At 35.9% G+C, this 21,667-nt stretch overlaps 3 protein-coding genes across 4 annotated transcripts in view; all 3 read right to left on the reverse strand.

Annotated features, from left to right (window-relative positions):
* LOC110828317 (ubiquitin specific protease 10) overlaps positions 1–352 on the reverse strand; it is a 138,441-nt gene extending 138,089 nt beyond the window's left edge. Inside the window, exon 1 of the mRNA XM_022060935.2 lies at positions 164–352. The gene's annotated coding sequence lies outside the window, so the exon portion shown is untranslated. The remainder of the gene's footprint in view (positions 1–163) is intronic.
* A 3,758-nt stretch (positions 353–4,110) lies between these two features.
* Pdi (protein disulfide isomerase) lies at positions 4,111–16,670 on the reverse strand. Its single transcript, XM_022060858.2, has 10 exons — positions 16,429–16,670; positions 14,675–14,872; positions 14,179–14,312; positions 12,270–12,407; positions 11,660–11,890; positions 9,473–9,673; positions 8,589–8,759; positions 7,358–7,486; positions 6,929–7,018; positions 4,111–5,870 (listed from the first exon to the last, which is right to left on the reverse strand). Exons 1-10 carry the CDS (start codon positions 16,574–16,576, stop codon positions 5,820–5,822), a joined length of 1,491 nt encoding a protein of 496 aa, XP_021916550.2. The 5' UTR covers positions 16,577–16,670; the 3' UTR covers positions 4,111–5,819.
* A 637-nt stretch (positions 16,671–17,307) lies between these two features.
* Positions 17,308–21,616, reverse strand: CIAPIN1 (cytokine induced apoptosis inhibitor 1). 2 transcript variants are annotated; one of them, XM_022060862.2, is made up of 5 exons: positions 21,342–21,611; positions 20,844–21,181; positions 20,227–20,404; positions 18,831–18,958; positions 17,489–18,049 (listed from the first exon to the last, which is right to left on the reverse strand). In XM_022060862.2, the coding sequence occupies exons 1-5, from the start codon at positions 21,493–21,495 to the stop codon at positions 17,936–17,938; spliced, it is 912 nt and encodes a 303-aa protein (XP_021916554.2). In that variant the 5' UTR covers positions 21,496–21,611; the 3' UTR covers positions 17,489–17,935. The 2 variants fall into 2 exon arrangements, with proteins under 2 accessions (XP_021916555.2, XP_021916554.2); XM_022060863.2 differs by lacking the exon at positions 18,831–18,958 and having other exon boundaries at positions 17,308–18,049; positions 21,342–21,616.
* Between the last annotated feature and the right edge of the window lie 51 nt (positions 21,617–21,667).

The following is a 21,667-nucleotide window of genomic DNA, read 5'->3' on the forward strand; positions in this document are numbered from 1 at the left end:
CGGTAACCAGCTAACGCGGCTGATTGCCTGAGAAGATTTTATTGATTGTAATACCTTTGTGATCATGAACGTTTTACAGTTTCTGCAGCCTCAGTTCTAGCAAGACCATATTGTAACTAATAGTGTGGTTATGTAACTAGCATTAGATATGATTCTGACTTACATAAATCCACCTCTCAGCCTTAAAATTCGTCTCCCGAATACTCATGTTGGTCACCAAACAGTTCTGTTCGCATTCTGCTTTCAGTATTCACTTAAATCACTCACTTATATGCACCAAGAAGAGGAAATACGAATTCATTACTTGTATTACTCCACAATAAACTGTCCGCTCTTGACTGAGGTGGATCTGGTGACAGTCGTGCAAACTACCGCCAGTTACTTCTTCTTCTTCTTCTTCCTTGTAAAATATAGGCCCACATACCCGTTCCGAAGTAAACAAACTGTTCAAATCATCTACTTCGTGATCTTTCTAAATCCCGCTCTCCTCTTTTTCTGCGATCGAAAACTCTTTCCGACAATCTCGCCTCTAAAAGTTACTCCTCCCAACCGTGTAAACTCCGATCCTATGTTTATCCCTAGTTATAAAGATCCAATATTCGCTTGTTTTGAGACCACATTATGAAACTCGACTGGCTGCACTACACTTTCGATTCATGGAACTGAACTTCGTATCGTTATTTTAAATTTTGTAACATATTTTCGATCAGCACTGTAATCTTAAAAAGAAAATGCTACAGCGATCTAACTTGTCTTGCCATACTGAAAGAAATGGGAATAAATAACGAAGGGTTTCTGCGCCGTATAGCGTGGTAGACGTTTACCGACGTTTCAAAGATGCTTGCTGCCTCCATCATCGCAATAACCCAGAAGACATCCATCTTCATACTCATCACTGTGAGAACCTCAAATATCACAGCATAAATCATAACACGAGGCAATTTTTGTTGTTAATTCACACAGAACAGTTATATAATTAATTGTACGACAATCAACAGCAGCGTAATTACTTATTCTGGCTCTTGCATATTGCCATTTTTGCAAGTTTCCGAATCTGATACTTTAAGCACGAGGTGGGGCACTCACCCTTCTTCCTCCCAGCCTCAGGCTATGAGGCCTACCTTTGACAAACGTAGTGCCAGGGCGGGGCCCCACTCTGCATTGTTTTAGAACCAGGGCGCCACCCTGGCTTGACTGCACCCCTACTTCCGATATGAAACGTGTATGGGGGTGGGGGGGAGGTTTGTGATGGTCTGAAGTACGTGATTACATTGCTTTTTACTCAGACCATAGCCTAGAGTTAAGCATTAAATGTTCAACCTGTAGCCTCTGGAGAATCCTCACGAATCGATCAGGAAGAAACGAGTATATACATAACACAGGGCAGCAATATAATTAACTGTATATTTTCTGCGAAAGAATACTTCACTGACAAAATATACCTACCTATGTACGTCTTTGACTCCACTGCTGTCAACTATGACCTAAACCAATAGCTTTATATAAGTGCAAAGTTTTATCTGTATCTGGATCAGGAAAACTCTGCACTTTCCCATGAAAATTGATTCACTATCAACATCACAAGGCACGTTAATCACCTAATAATAATAATAATAATAATAATAATCCGTGGCATAACAGCTCCAGAGAGCCACAGCCGACTTCACATGCCTAAGCAGAGGTGAACGATCATCCAACGAGATACAGAGTGACGTGTGGTCAACACGACGAACCCCCAGCCATTGCTAGTTTCCAAGACCAGATTACACTACTCATTGTAGCTCCCCAATTTCCTCACGATTCTGGGTTGGCACCGGTCCCACACACTGGTCGAAAGCTCATGAGAAATTTCTTCTCCCCCGAGACTCGAACCAGCGCACATTCGCCGGTCCGAAACATGATGCCTCAGACCGAGCGGCATGTTAATCACCTGCTAACATAATATACTGTCATCTATACTTAAGAACAAAACTTATCATAATTTCTCCATTTTATTTCAGTACACTTTACTTTAATCAGTCAGGAACATTTCCTTTCACACTTCAACGTTCTACTTGATTAAAACAGCTGACAGCAAATGTATAATTTACTAAAAAATTTACAAAAAAATTCTTCAGCTTCTGTATAATAAAACAAACATTTGTTTTTCTTTCCTGACTCCAAACTACATTTAGATACTGTAATTAAGGGAACATAAACAAAAATGTAACCTCTTTCAGCTCAATGCAATGTCAAGATGGACGTCACATGAAGATTTCAGCGGACCCTAAGACTGAGTCAGCCTTAGATTCAGTTCACCAAACAAGTTCTTGTTGAGCCTCTTGCCATCTGACATCAGTTTTCATAAAATCCTTGTAACTTCAAAACAAAGAAATTTTGAGTTGCCCTTATTTTTTTAAAAAAAACAATTAGTATACACTTTAGATATACAAAACATTGTTAGAAAAATAAGTTTAAAGACTTCTAGACATTTCAGGAATTACTGAGAATGTTTTATCAGAAATGCAATGCATTTACAAAACAATTCTAAAAAAAGCTAAATCTAATGGTGGGTACAGCATCCACTATTTTGTTATTTCATTTCAAAGGCAACATAGTCAAAATCAAACATTATGTGGGAAACATACGAACTTCCAAACCAAACTGTTTTTAACTATCTGTTCCTTTGAATCACACTAACCCAGAAACAAACACAGTAATAATAGCCTCATTAAATCACTGTTTTAGTATAAGCTTAATAATCTCACAACATAACCTAGCATGGCATGAGAACACCTAAAAGCACTTAAGATACCGGTATCATTATCTTGAGAACATAAAAAGAGGATAACGTAAAAATAATTATCTTCAGCTTCTGGTCTGCATTCATCCAAAAGTGGAATGAATTAAAAATTCTTGTACCCCACACTTTTCAGAATTCTACAGACAGAACAAAGTTTCAAATTTATAATTTTAAAAGAAAATTACACAAGTCTGATTTCAAGTCAAGAAGTTTACCTGCAAAACCCCTGAGAACACCATTTGGGAATCACTGGTGAAAGGCATTTACACAAAGAACAGAAGATTTCTGGAAGAAAAAATGGATTTAATTTTTTTTAGTGTACTAATTTAAATGGTCTTTATTTAGACCATAACCTATAAATGCATACAACACACAATAATATCCTTCCCACCAAAGTTCCACATATATGACACCACGCCACACACTCCATAACCTGCTACACAAAATACTATGCACAGCACTTACACATTAAAAAAACATAAATAATGTTGATAATTTTCAGTCTCCAAAATAAAAATCCGCAGTAACTGGTTTGTGTCACAAATCAAAGTCATAAAAATTCCACAGTAGTTAACCCTTCAGGCTGGTGCACTGAGCACTACATGACCCTGGATTAGAGACGAGCAATCGTTCAACAGCAGTTGTTCCAGCGAACATTACCTTCGGAAAACCAGTTTTAAGCAGTGACCATGATCTCTGGTATAATTAGGTTACCAGCTGCCTTCATAGTCCTACAAGTATGGGAAAAAAGTGCGATATAAACAGTACTTTTATTCATGGCAAAAACATTTATACTGTTTTGCTGCATATGGGGTGATGAATTAGATAATAAATAGTGCTATTTAATTCATAATTTATGATTTAATGCTCTTCAAACTTCCAGGCCCACACTCATTTTATTGGGCAAAAACATAAATAGCAAATAACACAGAAGCTCTATTAGATACTAGTACGGAAAATAGTCTCGACTTAAAAGGAGAAAAAACTAAATGTTCATGTCTCGTCACCAAGCAATGAGACAAAAGTCACTAGAAGATTCTCTGAAAATGTGAAAAGTTTAATTATCCGGAGAATAGGTTTCGAGACTTTTGCGGCAAGTACAATCACTAAAATCTTCTCAGTCAATCAGCCGCGTCAACCGTAGTAAACCAACGTTTCGGGAACCAACTCTTTCCCATCATCAGAGTTCTGATGTAACTGGATACCTCGAAAGTCGCCCGTGTATATACTGCATTGAACAGTCCTTGAAACTCCAGATGCCTTGCAGAGGAGAACGGAAACATTTTATGGGAGTGCAAGGAATGTGTGTGTGGAACAAAAGATATCAATTCAACAAAGGCCATAACTTTAATTTTTAATGTATTCTGATTGTAGGTTTGCCAGTTTTGCTAGAAGTCCAAAACTTTTTTAGGCTGACATGAGGAAAAGTAGCATCCAATTCTTAAGCCTGAGACATTAATCAATTAGTGAGGATGCTAAATTATATCACTGTACATACACAGATGAATTATATGGAATATCATATCAGGTTTCAAGAAATAATTTTATTAGTTTGGCTTATAAGTCTAGCACACAATATTGTGAAATTTTCTTTTCTTAGAGACACTGTTGCTGGAAGTAATGTCCCAATAACAATCAATGTTCAAGACAAAGTGAAGAGTTTAAAAAGAGTTCTGAAACTTTTATAACCTTGCCTAACAAAGGTTATATTTTGTAAGTAGATAATTTTGTATGTCTCCATATTTGAACTCAGTACCTGATAAACCAGAATCAAATATTACAGGAACATTTACACTGTACGGAAAAACTAAAATAACAGTACAGTGTGCTGTAGCAACATGTGATAAGATTATTGCACTCAAATGGGAGGATAAGAATGGCATGTTCGTATCATCCAACTTCAATAACACGAAACATGCGGTAAAGAAGAAGAGCTCATATCCTAATATGTACGACAGTCTGCAACTACTACCAAGCTACACGAGTTAAATTAAAATTAAACTACGATCAAATTTTTTTACGTCATTCCTAAATGTGACGGTTCACAACGCAGTCATAATTCACCGCACACAAACACAAACACACCACCATTTGTCATAAGACTTAATATAGTAAAGGCCATCAACACTTACAAGCACCAACATTTCTGGAAGTTGGAAAACCAATAAAACGACAAATCAAAAGTATGGTTGAAAGGCCTTTCTCTGAAAAAACTGCCCCCCCCCCCCCAAAAAAAGGCAAAGTTTCTAAGGTGTTTTTCCACCAAACATGGTACAAGGTCAAAGACTATCCAACGGTACCCTGCCTGTTGTGTGCTAAGGTATGTTGATTTTTTTAGGACATGCCATACCACGAAAAAGTTGGAGTTGATCCAAAGGTCACATTACATTTTAGGTTTAGAAAAACATTTTGGAATTACACTATAAACACACAAAATCTGGTTATGTAAACTTAAATTGTTTATATACTTCAGAATTTAATTCCAACTTTAAGGAAAGGTTTAAGATACTTTTAACACCGACTTGAAGGGTTAACAACAAAGAGTTGTACAAAAATAACAAGTAATACAAAAGGCTGAATAAATGAAAACAAATAAGAATCACAACCCCTCCCCCTTTTCTTTCCCATTTGTGCTGAAATGTCAACTGCAGGAATTTTTTTCTCATTCGGAATGCATTCGACAACATAAATAACACAATAAAAAGCAATTCTTCACAGCAAACAGGACAGAATATAATTTAATCAACTGTACATTTCAAACACTGACTGCAAAGTAAAGGAAGAATAATTCTTATATTTTATAATGGTAGGAAGAAGTCATCACACATGCAGTACAACGTAATTTAAGAAAAACCAATATCCTGTCCTGTAAGCCAAGAAAATTACAGTGGAGTATAACAACACAGTCCAGTATCCTGCTATATTGTCTGGTCCTAAATGCATCAGAATATTCAGTTTTGGAGGACTCTGCCACTGTACACAAATATCCAGACTTCTGGCTAACATGCAAACGGTCCACTCTGATCATCCGAAACATTTACAACTCATCCTTTCGAGGAAGATCATCATCTTCATCCTCCTCCTCAGACTGAAAATAAAAGACAGTATTAAGTGACTTTCACATCACAAAAAATGTTTCTTCTTAATTATGAGTTCGTTTCACCCAATCCCCATCATCGTTACACAACAGGATGCCTTTGCACCAAAGAGTGGTGAGAGAGAATAGGTGAAAGTGAGAGAATTTAAACGTGCATTAAATTAAAAAGACTGCAATGGGCGGGGCATATTCAAAGGATGGATGGCACAAGAACCCCTAAGAAAGTCCTAAATGCTAAGCATGAAGGGACAAGAACGGTGGGAAGACCTAGAGGAAGATGGGAAGATGCTGTGAGACGGCATGCTGCCGGTCTGATCAAAAGTCAAAATTTGGAAATGGCCGCAAATAATAGATCTTCATGGAGGCAGAAAATTGAGGAGGCCAAGGCCTGATATGGGCTGTAGAGCCATTGGATGGATGGAGAGAATTTAAAGACAAATTACCAAATAAAAAACATCACATTGACACATTTTAAGAATAAAAGAAAACAGAGTCCCAGGTGTCACAATTTCAGATCAATGTCAACGGAACATTGATTTAGATTATTTTGCAACAAAAATCTAAACGCTCACATGAAAACAAAGTGTTCAGCGGTTCAACTTTTAAAAAAGGTACACTTTCACTGCTTTAGCCAGCATAGTTGTAACAAGTTTTCATCTTTATAAATGTTCTTAAGTGAAAAAAATTAACATATAATCGGAGGTCCAGTCTGCCCATGTCACATGCCTGCAAACTATTCTTTGAATTTAAATTTGGTATACGTATTAGCAGAACATCAATAAATTTATACAGCTGTTGAAATTTTCACCGTGAGACCAGATTTCAATATTGTCACTGCCACATCCAACGGGATAAAAAAAAATCATATACACATCAAACAAATGTTCTGTCTCATACTCATTCCATCCTGTCAAGCTACATCACACACCAGCCAGGAGGATAGAAGTATGAATATTTCTATCCCAACTTTGTTAGGAAAAAACCAGCCACGTACTAGCTAATTTTCAACGAGAAGTTGGGAAACTATAATTCGGTTAGAAGTTCCATACCTCATCTGGAACTGCCTCCCCATATTCTCCACCAGATTCCAAGAACTTAGAGAGCCCTTCAAATGTCCTTTCTCCATTATATTCAATAACCTGTCGAGATAGAAAGTAATTAGTAAAAGTAACAAACCTGATGACTTTCCAAGTAACATACATTCACTGACAATATAGTATAGTGCCATAATGAGATTCTAAGAATAAAGATAACTGAGAATTCCTTATTAAATCAATATACTGTGGATTTCAGACTAAAACTCACAAACCATTCATTAACTTGATAGTAAAATACAGAGTAAATAATTATATTTATTCTCAGGAACCATAAGTTTACCCAAGTATACTAGCACACATACAATTCAAACATGGTTAAATTTTTTAAAACCATTCAGCGAGGTTTAAGGAAAACAATCTATAGAGGACAATGTTCCTCACCTTATTATCACCCTTTGCATACAGTTTTATGGTTGGATAGGTCATAATCTTGGTGTGCTCCAGTTCATTTGCTGTAGCATCCATCTTTGCTACTACAATAGTGTCACTGTCTTTGAACTTCTCTCCCAGCTGTGAACAATATCCATATCCATTACCATATAATACAAATGAAAAGAAAGACATATTACAAGAAGACAACTTATTTATTTAAGATTTGAGGTTTTCACAGCGGTGAGTATGAAGATTTCTGAAGATTCATCGCCTGACGACGGAGGCAGTATGACCTCTGAAACGTTGGTTAACATCGACCAGACTACACAGCGCAACAACCCAGAAGACAGAAATATTCATACAACATATTTACATAAAAGAAATGTGCAAACATTAATAAAGTTAAGATTTTCAACACTGAGGCCTTTCACCTACTTTAAATGTACCAACTTCTACAAACATTTCACACAACATTCTGAAAGCATTCAGAAACACAATTCATGAAACTAAAATTCCCTTTAACTTGATAATGTTCACTATTAAAATTAAAATCTTGCAGAAAACAATCTATGCTTGTATCTGCTCAGTTCTTCTTAGAGGATAATGTATGTCAAATGTCACAGCACAATCATATTACATTATCATCATTGCAGATTAGAAGCATAAATTACAGACTCTGATTCAGACAGTTCTGCCGATACAGATGCTCTACAATGGGTCGAAGTGAAAAAACACAGGTCTACCGCATGGCTCAAAAAAATTAAGCACAACACACAATAACTTGGGATAATAATGGAGCTGTTTATATGAAGGAAATGTGTTCAAAAGTATTTTGAAAAAAATATGCACATTACTTATGTCCAAGATCACAAAACCGAACAAAACACTTTTTTCCCCACCACAATAAGAACAAAATATGTATGAAATGAAGACGATCAGACCAAGTAGGGCAATTACTTTTTGTGATGCAGTACATCATAAACAACGACAAAAGTGGTATTCTGGCAAGTGAAAAATGCACCTACCCAGTCAGACCAACTTGTACAGAAATTCTCAGCTGAACACAGTAATCGATAAACAAGACAGTCTCCATATTAACCAGATATGGTTCCCTGTGACATTTTCATTCCGAAAGCTTAAAAAATAAAAATTCTTGCTTCATCTTTAGATGAATATTTTTTTAAAAATTGCCTAGCAATGACAATGACATGTCTGCCAACTGAAAATAAAATCCTCTAACCTGATCATATATGGGAGCTAATTGCTTGCAGTGTCCGCACCAAGGTGCATAGAACTCGACCAACACATCCTTATCTTTGTTAAATGCCACTTCATCAAAGTTGCTGGAGACCAAAACCTTCACTGGTGTTTTATCCCAGTCATCTGGCAGAACTTGTGACAGCATGTGTTGCTGCAAAGAGAAATGATTCCATCACTAACCAAGGAACTTCTAATATCATCCCTGTATTCCCTACCTCACCAGTCTAATAGAACATTCAGTGAAATAACCAAACTTCATTTCTCCCATTACTGAATAAATAACATATTATCTTTTTTACTAATTACTACAACATAATTTCTTCACAATGTACACATACCAACTAAACCTGCTCAGTTCTTCTTAGAGGATAAAACACATATTTTCATTAAGCATCAATATAGCATTTCATCATGGCAGGTTATACACGCATTTCTGTCAGTATTAGCAACTATTATGTACAAACAATGCCTATATAATCATCATTCCTATGCATACCACAAGCTACATTCTACCTAGGTTAAATTTATGTACAGTTCAGTCATTATTAAATTTTACTTAAAAAATTAATTACCTCCACAGTGTGGATTTCAGTATCAGAGAACTCGATTCTTGTATGGTAAAAATAATCATGAATGCTTTACAATCTTAATTAGAGCAGACCCTTGTAATACCAAACATGTAGCGAGAGAATTTCAGCGCTGTTATAAGTTAAAATATTATCTAATTTTCGTCTTGGGGGACACGATCTCACCAGTGGTATGACCAACCCTACAGTACAACAAGGGTCTATCATACATTCTCAAAATAATTTTCACTGCAATTAGTCCTATTTAACACAAACTAAAATTGTTCCCATAACTCACTTTAAGTTTCCCATCAACGTAATCTTGTACAAATGAATTTATATTATCTTTAGAAATATCAGGCTTTTCAGGCTTATATTTAGCCATGTCCTCCTCCAGACGAATCAGCCTCATTGCAGGAACCTCATCCTTCCTCATTCCAAAGAATTCAAGGATTCGTTGATGATCCTCTTCATCAGAATTGATGGATACAAACAAAACCTGAAAAATATACATCAATGTATGACACTACTATGTAGCGTATTTACTTCTCCATGTTCAGAGTATTAAGTTATTTTTTTGGAATTCCAGCCATCAACCAAGTCCCCTGTTTTGCAAAGGACATAAAATTCAAGCACATGAGCTTACATCTTTCCACATATGCAAGCAAATTCAGACCAACTAGTTGTATAACAATTTTCACACAGGTACCACGGGTTGCAATAACCCATAATTAAGATAATATATAGCACACATGGAATAAATAATACTAGAAAACACCACCATTGTAATAACAGTAATTAAACAAAACACAAAAATAAATAAAATTAACAATTATTTCTTCTATTACAAACTTCGGGTTGCCCTCGGTAGTCTAGCGGTACCGTGCTTGCCACTGGACCCAATGTTTGCAGGTTCAAACCTGGCCAAGGTCAATGGATTTTTAAGGGTAATAAAAATCCGTAGCACGGTTTCTTTCAGAGGGGAAGCAAAGCTAGTGGTCCAATGTTGTAGACTTACAGCATGCAAAATAACTTTATGAGCATGAATGAGATGTTTCATAAGGAAAATTCAGTGGCCGCTTCTCACCCATGTCTCTTCTGATTCGCTAATAGAGGGCTCTGGCAGACAAATCAGGAAAGAGTACAAACTGTTCAGAAGCAGCAGCCTTGTCACCTGCTACTCTACGGAACTAAAACGACTAATAAGACTGCCCTTGATAGATGATGATGATTATTAACTTCAATGCTGTGTACTGTCTTCCTTACTGTAAGTGCAGTTACCTGAGGAGAAACACTCACATAAAAGTCCTACAAGTAGTGCCTGAAAAATGATGACTGGCTAGTATTGTATAATTGGAATTTCTATGTGTTTATTAATATTTTATGGTATGTCTGTCTGAACAGATGTTTATAAATTGGGAAGCTCTTGTTTCTTGTTTCAGTACTATTCCATCCTGACAAGTTACCTTATACGCAAGCCAGGAGGATAAGTACGACTTTATTTTCCCACTGACTATTTGAACATCAACTAAAGAATTCAAGTTGATACTATTTGTCTTGGGATAAATAATAATTTCTCACATACAAAGTAAAGTCACCTATAATAAGAAACCAAAACTAAAGAGCAATGTATGGTTACTAGTACGATTTACGGTTTTCATGGCTACGAGTCCAAAGACTGGGTTGCAGCACCATGAAGTCCTCAGAGGATCTCCGAAATGTCAGTAAACTCCTACCAGACTACAAGCGCTACAACCCAGAAGACAGCCATCTTCACAGTGTAAAAAGTTCCCTTTGTTCTGATATTGCTCTTTCAGTCCAAATTGTCCTGCAGACATTCAGATCATCATACTTCATTTAAGCCAGTGGTATTCAACCTGGGGTAAGCGAAGACATCTTAGGGGGTATGTAACATTAAAAAAATATATTATTTTATGATAAACACTGAATAATCAGTAATGCAATTTATTTTAGATGTAGATTATATACTATGTATAACTTGAATTATACACCAACAACTTTGGGGGCACAGAATCGAAGAGAAATTATATCTGGGGGTACGCGAACAAAAAAGGTTGAATACCACTGATCTAAGCCACTTCTTACCCTGCATCTCTTGTGTAAGTCAGACTCAATATCTAGTATTCCAATGGATCTTACACTGGAACCAACCCACCTCTAATTTTACATCAACTTTCTAAAAGTTACACTATTATCAGCAAAACATTTCAAAATATTAAAATCCCCACAGTTGACCACAGTAGTTCAAATTGTTAAATCCTGTGACCACTTCTATAAACATTTTAAAGTAACTACCTCAGCACTTCCAGTGTTTTAGGACTTGTACTGAGATGCAGATAATTTCATCTTTAAGTACCTAGAAAGGCATGTTGAATGATGTATGACAATCTTTACACTTTATCACCACAAAGCCAGTCACAATAGCATAACACACAAATAACCAAGAAAATACATAAATAAATACCTGTCCCCTGAAGCCCTTAGCTACTTCACGGGCATCATCTAAGTATTTATCTATGTGGCCTTCCTGTTGGGACAGGAACATGAGTAGATGACTTTTGACCTCACCACCAAAGATTTTCTGAGCTGTTTCATGATTGAAGTCAATAACGAGTGGAAGAGACTGTGATGTCACAAAATTCTTAATATTCTTTTCAGTAATTTCACCCTCCAAGTCAGCACGGCCTTCATCAAACTGAAATAGAAGAGTACAAATTTTTTATTCACTACCAACAGCATATCAGCAGGAAATACACCATAATTTATAGATATGCACATCCAAAAACTACCTACCTAATATCACAGCCAAATGGTTAGCACACCTGCTTCAGGTAGTCACAGGTTCAAATGTCAGCCCAGAGACTGGCTACCTGACTGATATTTCTTAGTTTTCTTCAGTCCCTCCAAGAAAATGCCGTGATATACCTTAAATTATGCAGCGACTGCTTCCTTCCGCATCCTTTCTAATCCACCATCACTTGAGGCAAACTAAAATTGCCCTCCCTTTTTTTTTACTTTCCCTTGTACATTTCAGATTTACACTACCTTATTTGTATATTTTAGATTTACATTACCTTTTTAAAGAGGACAACTGTCTCACCATCAATATTATACTCGCTAAAGACAGCATCAGTTGATGTGATGCCAAATGGATGGTCATCAATTGTATTAGCTGCAGCAAGAAAGTTCTTTGCAGCTGATGAAGATGTATCCTGAAACAATGTAACAAATCCCTTGCACAGTGAATAGTCATGAACCACTTTCTAAATAGCCAAAAAAAAGTTAAAAAGTACCTGAGAAAACAATGAACCAGACTAGTGGAGGTGGTTCTTTACAAATACAAAACTTGAAACATTTACAATTACTGAGACATTTCTATTTACGTTGTTACATCCCAGTAGCATACAGCAGTGAGGTCTGTCTGTCTGTCAGTCACTGCAGCTGTTGTTCCCTCTCAAGCTCTTCTGTCATCTTCATTTGTTAACGTGTATCCCAGCAACAGCAATGATTTTAGAAATGGCGCCACATTACAGTATATAACTATCCACAAACTAAATTGTGGATCAAAAATGCAGAATCATATTTCAACTACATTGACCCAGGACAGTGACACTGTCAATCACATACCCACTAATGAGTGATCATTCTTTATACCAATCTATGAGACTTCAAATAAAAAGGTGTAAACACACAATATTTAGGTAATAATTCAAAGGGGCATGAAACACTGACAACTTTATCAATCATTCATCTAGAGTCCTCTCTGATCGCTGCTCAAGCACAGATTGATGAAAAAGATAATTTTTATTCTATCGCATCTTACAGGAATATCAAAAGCATATTTTCATAAGTTTATATAAAATCATGCATTCAAACAAAACTGTTCACACTTGAAAAGTCACTTAGTGCCAAATGTGTTTCGACCTCAAGAGGTCATCATCAGTGGCAAACAAATTCATTCATATTAAATCATACAATTCATAAGACACTAAAGAATTCGAATTAGGCACCTACAGGAAATCTACATTCTCAGACATAGTAATACGTAAAACAACAAACCATCCTAATTCTAATTTCCTTGTAAACAGATTGTACAAAATACCAATTGCCAAAGAAGAGTTTGAGAAAGAGGCTGAGCTTATCCACAAAATAGGACACAATAACACTAACCAAACCATTCAAAAACATAAATGTTAAAGTAGCCTATAAGGTCAATAATACCGTAAAGTACCGATGTAATTTAAGAAGACAAGATAATAAATACAATAAAAGTGGTGTATATCAGTTAAAATGCGGTAGCTTAGAGCAGATCTATATTGGCCAAACCGGTAGGAAATTTAAAACCAGATTTAAAGAGCAAAGTCCACGACATTAGATTCAACGTAACAAAATCAAAATATGCTCAACACATCCTTGAAAACAAACACGAATACAATCCTATAGAATATATCACAGATGTATTAAAAATAGCCTCAAAAGGCAAAATTCTCGACATTTTAGGAACATTCCACATCTATAAAATTAGCAAAAAGCAAAACATCATAAATGAGCAGAACACCCAAGACTCCAATGTTATTTGACCTGGCAATAAACAGCAACAAAGTAAAATTTTGTTTGCAATAGATGGCCACACAGGTTGGTCAGAACATGACAGTAATACCCACACAAATTTGAAGTCCACAGGCACAGGCACAGGCAATGCAACCACAGCTCACCGCAGACCAACAACAGAAATCAGGCCAGTGGACATAAAGCTAAGTAACTCACTTTAGATAATACATCAACTCTTGTGCAATTATCATCCAGTGACGTATGGTACTGTAAAGTGCAACCTTTTATGCATTATAACAAACCATCGTCTTATGAGATGTATGATTTAATACGAATTAATTTGTTTGCCACTGATGATGACCTCTTGATGCAAGGCTTCAAGATTATCGTAAGTTTATTCTTGCAGAGAAAATGTTTACAATACCAAATTACCTTAAAGAAGCCAATGATTGCAACATTGCTTGCATCAATAAATCCTTTAACATCATCAACAGAAATCAGCTCTTTTGCAACAGGGCCAGTTTTTTTCAACAGCCAATTCACAATTTCATCAGCTGTTCGGCCACCTGTAATTAAATTGTTCCAAATCTTCAAATATAATACTTCACCAGCACATAACACTTTTAGTATAACAAAAGCAATGTCAATCTACAGTTAACTTATATAAAATCTACTGACAATTAATTATATATGCCTCATGAATACAAAATCCTTAGTTACACATTTACTTACCAACCATTAAAGTAATTTATTTAAGGTGAAACTGTTCACATATCAAAGTTTCTTCATTCTCATTCCAACTCAATGCCATGTTAAGTTCATGGTGTGAAAATTTTTGGGCAAAATAGAGGAAATACAAAAATTAATTTTTATCAAAATGATAAATTAGGTAAATATATAATTTTTCAAGCAGACAACATAAGCATACCAGAATATTCAATCGGAGATCCACTGCGGAAGAACTTGATTGTAGGATAGCCCTTCACACCATGCTCTTCTGCAAGTTCAGTTTCTTCGGTTGCATCTACTTTCGCTAGTCTGATTGCAGACTCCTGGTCAGCTAATTTCTTTGCTGCCTTTATATATTCAGGAGCCAGAGATTTGCAATGGCCACACCATGGTGCATCTGTAACACATTTTGAAAACCTATTCTAATGAACACATAAGTAGTGAAATGTACATAAGAAACAACTCAATTTGCCACAACCACTGAACCTTACCTTCAGTTAATTTGGCATCTTCAACTCCAAAGTACACATATTTTGGATATTATGACAACAGGATTTCCTTACTTAACTGACCTTATTTATATGTCCAAGAAGTTCTAATCCATCTTGCAATTATGTTACAAAATATTCATTAGATGTTGATATTGCTAACATTTGGATATATAAACATGCACTTCTTAAGAAGTTCACAGTGAACTGAGCTAGTCAAGAAATTTCCAGGCTTTTACGGAACCTGAAAGTCTATTATCACATTCAAAAGAGTCCACCACTGGTCCCTATCAACACAATACACAATCAACCACCTTCTTTTCCTAAGATCCACTTCAATATTATAATCCCAACTATGCCTAGGTCTTTCAAGTGTTTAGTTCCCTCCAGGTTTTCCAATCAATATTTTGTATACATTCATAACCCTGAATGTGCATTCCTTTCACACCCATCTCATTCTCATTGATAAGATCCAAATAATATTTGGTGAAGAGTACAAATTATGGAATTTCTAATTACACATTTGTCTCCAGCCTCCTGTCACTTCATCCCTCTTAGGTCCAAGTATTCTCCTCAGCACCCTGTTCTCAAACACCTTCAATCTGTATTCTTTCCTGAACATGAGATACCAACTTTCATACCACGCAAAACAAGAAACATGGGACACTATTAGGGCAGATGGTAGCCTTTTAGCATATTCCATATTTCTGTACCGATTTATAATTTTTATTTCATAGTTTGACAAAGGGAAAATGGAAAAAATTGGATTTGTTTCTATTTCTACAACTATATCAAACCATTTGGTTCACATTTTATATTGCAATGTCTTTGCTAGTCGGAGCCTTCCAAGCTAGAATAAAAGGAAAGGTTATTGCGACTACGAATGAAAAACCTGCTATTACACTACGAAACCAACTGAGGAGCATAACACCCCTAGAACCAAGCCAGAGATAAGTCACACTTAAATTCAGGATATGTAACTATAATGACTTGAACAATAGGTCTAACAGAACAGGATTTTTCCTGATTTGCTTCAATTCCACAAAATATAATTTACCCTCATATATTATCTCAATCTGTCAGAATTAAGGACCACATAGCATAATCTATTCCAATTACACCTTACCCCCACCCCCACACACAATTCTTCGTACAACACAAAGGTCATTAACCATCACAAGACAATTTGTATAATCAGGTATAAGTCTTTTCCGTTATATTTCGCTATAACTGTTTTAAGCCCATGTAATAAATTATAAATATTAATTATCTTCGGTTCTCGTACCTGAAACATCTATTCACTACACCTACGCTTATGCATGGACACATGTGCAATATGTTGTAAATATACTGTGGTAAGACTTCGGCCCAACTCTACTGTAAATTTTATGAACACAAATTGGGACATTACGTGAATGAAAATAAGTGGTGCAAAATTAATATGATCGTATGTCCTAGTACTTACAAAATTCAACGAGCACGAATTCGTTATCCGTTATACCCGTTTTGAAATTATCTTTTGTAAAAACAAGTACACCTTCATCACTTTTAATTTCATCACAAAACCCAATACTTGAAACGGCTACAAGAAAGCACACTTTAATAAACATCATGATCAGACCTTCACCACAGCCACTAATTTTAACCTTACACTCGCACCGCGGAAACGACAATGCTCTGATATAAACGTGGCAGCATCTAAGCGTGTTGAAATGTTATTGGTCTACGCATTCTAGAGGGAGACAAATTACGTCTAACATTGATGATTCAAATATTAATTACGTCTTTTTCAATAAGTACCTCCAACTGTTTCGTGTAAACTAGAAACTTATTTTTAATTACAGCTAAACATTTACATAAATTTTACAACTTTTCTATTTGTTTTAAAATAACAGTCATACAGTATATGTCCTACTATTGCTTCTGCCTAGGTTGGTAATCCGTTATGTCATTGGTTATATGACGCGTACATGGATGACCTACGCACCAGAAAAACTTCAACCAGAGACTAAAATACAAAGATGAGCGGAGCCAACCTAATTCCGCTCACAGCTAACTTACTGGTAGTCTGCATAATATATATTCGCTAATCGGCTAATCAGTTTCAAATATGACAGAGCCAGTCAACGTAAGACCAGAAACATGATTTTGTAAATGTCAAGACTGCAATCAGTAGAAGACTCATTTTGTGGTAAACCTGACCACATTTCAAATTACCTGTTCCCAATGCAAATTTACTTTTTAATATTAAACTTTTGAATCTGCTCCAACATCTGATCATATGAGAATGTGGGTATTAGACATGAGTGGTATTAATGGCCAATAAAATGAAAATTCACATAAATACTGTTCTGCTGTTCAATATTTATACAGACACCAAATAAAGATAACTGAATCAGTTAGCAGAAGGGCTCAACATCACTGTCTAAGCCAGCATACATTTTTGGCATGAGCATGTACTGTTTGAGAAGGTGGATCTATTCAGAAAAAAAAACAGTTTGTGGCATTAATAAGAACTGACAACATGTCTTCTAGGCCTTCTATTTATATTAAAACATCAATATTTTCCTGTACATCGTATACAGTGTTTTCATATAAATGTGCGTTAAAAATTAATAAATTTTTGTATAACTATAATAAAGTTATTTGCCATTATTAATGTTTAAGTACAGGCCACTCATATAATTCATCAAGAGATGAGCCCAAATCCACCATCTAAATTAATATCACTTAAACAGTACTGATGTAACTCTAAAACAGCTTTAATGACATACAAAATGTATTAAGACACACATTGTACTCTGTGAGAGACAGTTCCTTGCATCTCCTGAAAACTTTTAAATCATCTTATATTAACTGTTTCAAACTCTTTTTGCAATAGGTTTATTACAAAACACATTTCACAGGGACCCAAATGGTTAGTCAATTTTAAACATTTATGAATAGACAACACTAGCATTTTATTTCTAATCCTAAACGTCTGCTTTCAGTTGCTGATCACTTAGTTGAATTTTCTCTCCTGGTTTAAATGCAGGCATGCCAAGGTACGGGCAACTTGCGCAGCGGAAAGCATCTCCCAAGTAGCACTAGAAAGACAAATTGGGTTTCAGAAGACATTGTCTCTATAAACACTTGTTTGTTCAACACACTTTGCTGTTTAAATCAAGCCTCAGGACTCTGAAATAACAAAGTATCTTAACAAATTACACATTTACATTGTTACATACATGAAAAGATTAAGACTACTAAAATGAAATTGATTATTTCATTTGGACCCATACAAAACCATACCTAAATTAATGTTAATAAAAAAAGAAATGGGGATATGGATATGGCAAAAGTGTTTCCTAAGAATGGCTACAGGATACACAATGCCTGATCATAAACCACAATTCAATCCTTGTAACCAGAACAGGCCATGATACCAATGTTTCAATGAAACATACTCCTTGTCTCCTCTGAAATGTTGGAATCTATCTATCAGTCCACAACTCAGGACACTAACGTCAAAATATTCACTGCCATGAAAATCAGAAATCTGATGATTTTCCCTCTCCTCCACCAAAGAGAAGTACAAAGTGCAGTCACTGACCACACAAAATGTGCATCATCATCACCTGACAATTATCCTTTGAATCTTTCCATAAACAGCAATTAAGTTAACGTTAGAGATATTTAAACCACTGGAAACGAATCTCACATATCACAGTGATGTACGTACCAAGATACATTTCACCTAACAACTTGAGGTGACAAGCATCAAAATTTCTGTTTAGGCACAAGCTACAACTAAACATGAGGAAAGTGAAATCTCTGGTACTGGTAATTTCCCAGTGAATGTGTTATACTCATCATAGCTGACATTACATTGCCACACGCTGAAGTTTTAGTCTGTGTTGGCTGTACAGCTACTGCTTTCCCTTCGGCAGACAATTCCTCCGCAAGGCCACAGGAACAGTTTTTGCAAGCTCTCCTTTTGCCTGTCGTCCCGCATACTTTAAAAAAAGAAAATAATTGCTAACTTCTGTATTCTAAAAAACTCTACTGAGCAGAGTCCTCCTTGAGAAACTATCAATCACATAATTGGTCATGAAATTCCCCGACTTTTACGGAACCAAAAGGCACACTGCAGCCCAACACTGAGACATCTATCTATGTCTATCTCCCAAGTGGTTTCATTCCTAGAAGTTTCCCAAATAAGATGTTTCATGAATTTCTCATCTTATCTCTGCATGTTACTTGTACCGCCCATCTCATCATCTTTATTTTGTTAACTCTAATAATGCATAGAGTAGGGTACACAATATTAAGTTTCTAATTATGCAGTTTTGCACCCTCTTGTCATTTCGTAGGTCCAATTATTCCTCATCTAAAACACCAGCAACCTGTGTTCATTCCCTAGAATAAGAGATCAAGTTTCATTCACTCATTCTTAGTCTTCCAGATAAGAGGGCTTTTAAGATGTTTAAACAACAAAATTCTGTATGCATTCGTCTCCCCCACCAAACTCAGACTGCCACAGATATTAACCAAATACCATGAAACACTTAAAATCACAAAGTTTCTCATCATGTAAGGCAGTGGTCTCCAACGCGGTGACCGCGGGCACCATAGCGCCCGCCAAGGCTTTTTTTGGGTGCCCGCGTTGATACGGAAGGAGGTTATACTGAATAATGAAGGCCATTCAACCATGAACATTATAAAATCAAAGCGCAGATCTCGACTTACTGACGACTGTTTGCGAGCAGCAACATTATCCTACACTCCCAAATTGAAAAACTGACTGATGAAATGCAGCGCCAAACATCACACTAACTTCCCACTTGAGTAATAATAATTGTACTTATAAAACTACGTATTTTTGATTGCATGGTTTCTTGTATCATTAAACGTCGTGTTGTTTTGTGTATTATTTGGTGTCCATATCTTATTTGTCCAGAGAAAAGAAAATTTGGCTTTGTTAATTGGTTGGTGCCCGCTACGATCTCATAAACTCTCAAATGTGCCCGTAGGCACAAAAAGGTTGGGGACCACTGATGTAAGATATTAAAATGCTGAATAAACAACCATGGATAGCTGACAAGGGGTGTTCTCCGCCTTGAGGGTTGGATGTAGGGTTAACTAGTCAAAGACAATCAACAAGGGATGGTTCTCCATGTTAAGGGTTAAATGTAGGGTCAACTACCTGTACTATAAAATGTCGTCTGATATGAAAAACAACAAGTTTCTTCATTAGTAACTCAAGTTTTAACTACAAACTAACCTCTGAGAGAAGCTGGGTCTGGCTTTTTGATATCTTCTTCATCCAATAAATTATTTTCATCAATTGTCTCTATATCATCATCTATAGTGTCATCCAGTTTCCATACAGCAGCTATGTTGGCTGAAGGTTTTACTTGACGTTTCTGTTCAGTAAATAATAACTTTGATGATGAACCCACCTGTGAAGCATAAATACTTTATATGTGATGTTTATAAAGTCTAATGGGTTTTTCTTTTACACAATTGCGATTCACACATACATTACACCTAACAATGACAATTTTCAGACACTAAATACACACTACAGATGAGTCATCTTTGAGCAAGAGACAAGTATGAAACTGTTCAATAATTTCCTCACAAGACCAGTAATTCATCACTGTTACTCTTGGTCCGGAGATAAGGATTAGCTCTATCGATTGGTACCTGATAGATAGATATAGATATATATATATTAGCATGTAAACTTTGTGTTACTTCATTAAACTGGATTGAAATTAGTTGTGGCAGGTTCTTGTATACACAGCAACATCTTGAAATTCCAAATTATCTTGAAAAACATTACAATTCATGACACAAATATACACAGGTTTCTTGTTACTAAAATTATGACATTACCTCAAAATTTGGCTTTTGGCACTGAATTTCGACAACATTAACATTTATAGCTATGTTAAGTAAATCCTTTAGTGTTTGCATCTCCACATCTGTCAGTGAAACACGTTTGGCTTCTTGTATATTTATCAAACCAGTAATTTTTAAATCAGATTGTAATTTTTCTACTGTTCTCAGGTGTGTTCCATTTGTGTTTCGTACTGTTGCTTCTTGCAAGATAATTCTTCCCCCTTGTTTCACCAATCTTAAAAACTCTCCAAGCAATTCTGTGGTGTGACTTATTGACTGGGGGAAAATCACTCCAGATAACACTACATCAAAAGATGAAGTTGGATGAGATCCTGGAAAATAAATACTCGCATAAATACATTTTTCAAATATGGCTTGAGCCTGCAAACGCACCATTTCCTAACCTCTTAAAACATAATTCCTTAAGTATTATATACATAAAAGAGGCGAGTCATATAACTGTAACACGTTCATTATGCAATTAATACATACCCATTGTTAGTCTGTCAACATTTTCAACACAGACCTTTCCTAACGAACCGGTCAGTTGTTGCAATTCTCCTACAATATCATGAAATTTTTCAGCAGGAGGAGCCGCACCCCATACAACCAAAACTTTCTGCCCACTCTGGATAGAAAACATCATTTAAAACACCTTATTTACGTATTGCCTACCATACTAACGCAATTCACTTTCCAGAGAGTCCATGAACACATAAACAGCTGATGGCTACATATCCACATATTAACAAAGACTCCGAGTACTTCAGGGCTACCAACGGTATGATATTAACGGATTACCAAATGTAAGAACAGTG

Source organism: Zootermopsis nevadensis, unplaced genomic scaffold (assembly GCF_977971745.1).
Source record: "Zootermopsis nevadensis isolate Lab colony 2312 unplaced genomic scaffold, Znev_1.0 Znev_ptg000022l, whole genome shotgun sequence".
Classification (NCBI taxonomy): domain Eukaryota; kingdom Metazoa; phylum Arthropoda; class Insecta; order Blattodea; family Termopsidae; genus Zootermopsis; species Zootermopsis nevadensis.

Excerpts from the sequence above, each read along its gene's own strand:
- Pdi (XM_022060858.2), bottom strand. The coding sequence starts at position 16,576 with ATGATGTTTATTAAAGTGTGCTTTCTTGTAGCCGTTTCAAGTATTGGG. Across the intron at positions 14,313-14,674 it reads ATCTCCGATTGAATATTCTG|GTGGCCGAACAGCTGATGAA; the intron begins GTATGCTTATGT and ends ATTTAATTACAG. Across the intron at positions 5,871-6,928 it reads GGGAGGCAGTTCCAGATGAG|TCTGAGGAGGAGGATGAAGA; the intron begins GTATGGAACTTC and ends TTTTATTTTCAG.
- CIAPIN1 (XM_022060862.2), bottom strand. The coding sequence starts at position 21,495 with ATGATGTTTTCTATCCAGAGTGGGCAGAAAGTTTTGGTTGTATGGGGT. Across the intron at positions 20,405-20,843 it reads GCCAAAAGCCAAATTTTGAG|GTGGGTTCATCATCAAAGTT; the intron begins GTAATGTCATAA and ends TATGCTTCACAG. Across the intron at positions 18,050-18,830 it reads AAACTTCAGCGTGTGGCAAT|TGCTACTTGGGAGATGCTTT; the intron begins GTAATGTCAGCT and ends TTGTCTTTCTAG.